The following is a 3,592-nucleotide window of genomic DNA, read 5'->3' on the forward strand; positions in this document are numbered from 1 at the left end:
GTCACGTGGGCAGAAGCGCAGGCGCAGGCGCGGGGCGCTGTCCGGCCCGGCGCAATGGTGAATGTGGTGTCTCCGTCCTCCTTAACTCGGCTGGGCCTGGGCGGCCACAAGCGGTACCAGCGGATCCGGCCCCCCCGCCCGCTGGTGCTGGACAACCGCGTGCTGGAGCGCCGGCAGGAGCAACCAGGTGAGCGCCCCGTGTGCCTTGTCCCGGGTGCCGCGGGGCCGCTGCTCGCGCGCTCACTCGGCCTCTCTCTGTCCGTGTCCGTGTCCCCGCAGAGCGGCCGTGCTTGGCAGAGATGATGTTGCTGATGTCCTGCTGGAAGAAGAACGAGTTCAACGACCACACGTGCGCCGGGGAGATCCGGGCCTTCCACGCCTGCCTGGCCAAGAGCAGGGTACCGGGTCACGCCGCTCTCCCCGGGGCGGGGCGGGGCGGGAGGAGGCGACCAACGGCTCGGGACACCCCCCGCGTTGCTCGAGGGCCGAGGCGTGCACTGTCGCCGGCTGCCTGCAAACCAGCGACTATCACAGCCCTCTGCAGCTAAACACGTTCTGATGAAGATACAGCTACGAAGAGGGATCCTGTTGTCCAGGACCCCTCCTGTCTGCGCTAGGGAGATGAGCCTAGAATAAAGGGCCTGTACATCTGCAGTCCATGGGAGCAATTGATGCAACTCCTGGGTAGATTTTGGGCTTGTGATATTTATAATAACTTTGCCATTAATGGTAGTAGGGTGAGCTGCAGGCCAGCACCTCTGTTTCACAACCTTATAAGCAGGGATCCTTGTTTTCCCTGATTAAAAAATTGCAAATTCTCTGATAAAACCCCCAAAATCTGTAGTTTAAAATTAAACACTCCTCAATCCTCCAAAAGGAGCCCCCCTCCAGCAGCTGCCTGCACTACAGGGCCAGGGCTCCAGGTCTGCAACCCCCTGCCCCCAGCAGAAGGCATCTGCTCCAGGAGAAGGAGCACAGAGCCCTTTGTTACTTGCGGGATTGCCGGAAGGGCAGGTGGTGTGCTTCTGAAATAAGTGTGTTGTTAGAAATATTGCTGAGATCCAGACTAGAATCAGCTCAGCAATTAATATATTAATGGTTCTGCTTCTTATTTCAGGAGAAGATCACGGAACAGCGCTCTGTGGAATGCGTGCATGACTTAACTCCAAATCAAGTGAACAAACTATTGAGGCGGTTCCCTAATATCACACATGAAATTTAAAGAGAAACCTGGTTGTCCAAGGGACTGGAGAGCTGCAATCAAAGCCAGAATCACCTTTGGAGAAAGAGAGTTAAAAATAGATATTGAGCATTTGATGTTTATGGGTTCTGTCAGAATTGCTGAGGAGGTTCTTGACTGAATTCTTGTTTTGGGGGTGCAGAGATTTGGTGGAGATGGTTCTATAGGATCCCTGGCTCTTGTAGTGACAAGACAGGTGTTTCCTAACTGTTGTTCAGCAAGCCAAAGTGTAGAGTGGAATCTTGTTTCCTTGTAAAATAAAATCTAACAAATTATATACATGAGTTTTAACAAATTATGTATAAAAACTTTCACAGTTAAGATACAGCTGTGCATGTGCAGATTCTGCAGCAAGCTGCCTGTCTGCCATTTGAGTTGCTGACAAATAGTTCGTGACTCTCAACTGGACTGGCTGAATCTCTGTGTATCTGGTGAAGCATGTTAGAGGTGCATCAATACATCAGTCCCATATCGTATTGGCACCGATAAAAAGGAAAATTGATGTAATCGGCTTTTTTTGGCTGATGTCGCCAATAATGTTGCTGATAAATGCCATGTGCATGCTCCTGGCATAGTGTGCACCCCAAGAGAGTGAGGTAAAAAAAACTCTCTCTCGGTTCGTTTTCTTTGGAGGCTCATTGAATAACAAATCCTTAGGCACACATTGTTGGTGAGACAAAAGGTATATATTTGCAAATAGGGTCAGAGGGAGAAGACAAAAGATCAAAACCCTTTGCCCCCCAGCACAATCATTAGCAGGCTTTTATCCCCTCTCTTCTGGCACGTGTACAGAAACAGGAACTCTTACAACTCATTTCCGGTTCATACAAACATGCATGAGAATACGTCAGATCATGCATCCCATGTGTATTATAATTAACTACTTAAGTATGCGGGGCGGATAGGCTTAATATGTATTAGGTTATTACGCGTGCTCAAAAGGGACTCAAGGTTACTCAAGGTTCAACCTGAAGGCTAAAATGGCAATTACTCTTATCTTAGCCTAAGAACCGTAGGAGCCATGAAAGAAAGTGTGATTTAGTGTAACAAAGAGATAGTAAATTTGCAGAACAAAGAGAGCTCTTGGAGTTTTTCCTTCAGTTTCCAACCCCCGCCTTCCCTCTCTCATTAAGGAGACAAGGAGGGCTGGCAGCCGTGCTTATTCAGAGGACAACACTATTGATGGGAGCTAACAGCTATTGATAATGCATTTTTAATAATATTTCTAACAAGAGCTTGGGGGGCATGTGCTTCCCAGATCTGTGCATAGGGCAAAGGCAGGCTGCCACTGTAGGCTGGGGTTAGGGCTGGCGCCAGGCTCTTCCTGGCAGAAGGGTTGGGCCTGGGCTGCACCCAGGGCAGGTGGAGGCAGCACTGGGAGGGCAGCTACAGGTTAGACTGCAACCACCCCAAAATTTGCTGTTGTCCACCTACTAGCACCACTGCCACCCACTCCAAGCACAGCGTGGTCCAACCCCTATGCTGAGAAGAGCCCAGTGCCACCTCTGGTCCACAGCAGCAGCCCGCCCTCACCCCATGCACAGATCTGGGGAGCACATGTCTTCCTGGGGTGTGTGCAGCAGCAGAAGCTGCACCCCACCCCCATGCTACCTGGATGAGCCATGGCTCTGTCCTGTGCCCTGCCATGTTCCAAGTGCACTGCCCCAGCACTAGTCCCATTCCCTCCCTCACCTCGGGGGACCTTTGCCCTCGCCCTGTCCCCCACAGCAGACTTACCAGCCAGGTGCTGTTCTCCATGTTGCCAGGCTGCATATTGGCAGTTGGATGAGTATCAGCCAATATGGCTTGTTAAAAATCGGCCATCGGTATCAGCCCAGAAAATCTCTACCAGTGCACCCCTAACATTATTATCATGTATGTTAATCTTCCGATATTAGAAGTCCAGAGTCAGCTTCCAGAGTAGTCTCTTCTGCCCCCAGGTACATGGGGATATGAGTGGGGAATCAGATGTAACTTTCACCATGGTGCTTTTGGGAAGAGAATTACAGGAGATGCTTTCTCAGGTTATTATTTCTGTGTTGTAATGTCACTATCTGGCGTTGTGCGTAGCTTCCAGCGTATTGTGAGAGACCCTGCTGTGTGTCTTGGTTAACAGCGGGAAGGAGAGAGTAGGGACAAAAGTGCAATAGTGCTGGACTAATACAGTTACTTTGATAAGTTTATTTTTTGTATTAGAGTGGTGTCTAATGTTTCCCATTGCACTGGGTATATTCAATGTGCAGACAGCAAGGAACACTCCCTGCCCCAATAAACTGACAGTCCGAATGAGAGAGAATGATGAAGTGACTTGTCAAAGATGACACTGTGGGTCAGAGTCAAAGACTGAGCCTT

The 3,592-nt window shown here is 50.0% G+C and overlaps 1 protein-coding gene across 1 annotated transcript; it reads left to right on the forward strand.

The window, feature by feature from the left end:
* CHCHD1 (coiled-coil-helix-coiled-coil-helix domain containing 1) lies at positions 1-1,517 on the forward strand. Its single transcript, XM_090056977.1, has 3 exons — positions 1-187; positions 280-398; positions 1,118-1,517. The coding sequence occupies exons 1-3, from the start codon at positions 55-57 to the stop codon at positions 1,220-1,222; spliced, it is 357 nt and encodes a 118-aa protein (XP_089913103.1). The 5' UTR covers positions 1-54; the 3' UTR covers positions 1,223-1,517.
* The last annotated feature ends 2,075 nt before the right edge of the window (positions 1,518-3,592 follow it).

Source organism: Crocodylus siamensis, chromosome 7 (genome assembly GCF_052110815.1).
Source record: "Crocodylus siamensis isolate JL-2025a chromosome 7, ASM5211081v1, whole genome shotgun sequence".
In the NCBI taxonomy this organism is placed as follows: domain Eukaryota; kingdom Metazoa; phylum Chordata; order Crocodylia; family Crocodylidae; genus Crocodylus; species Crocodylus siamensis.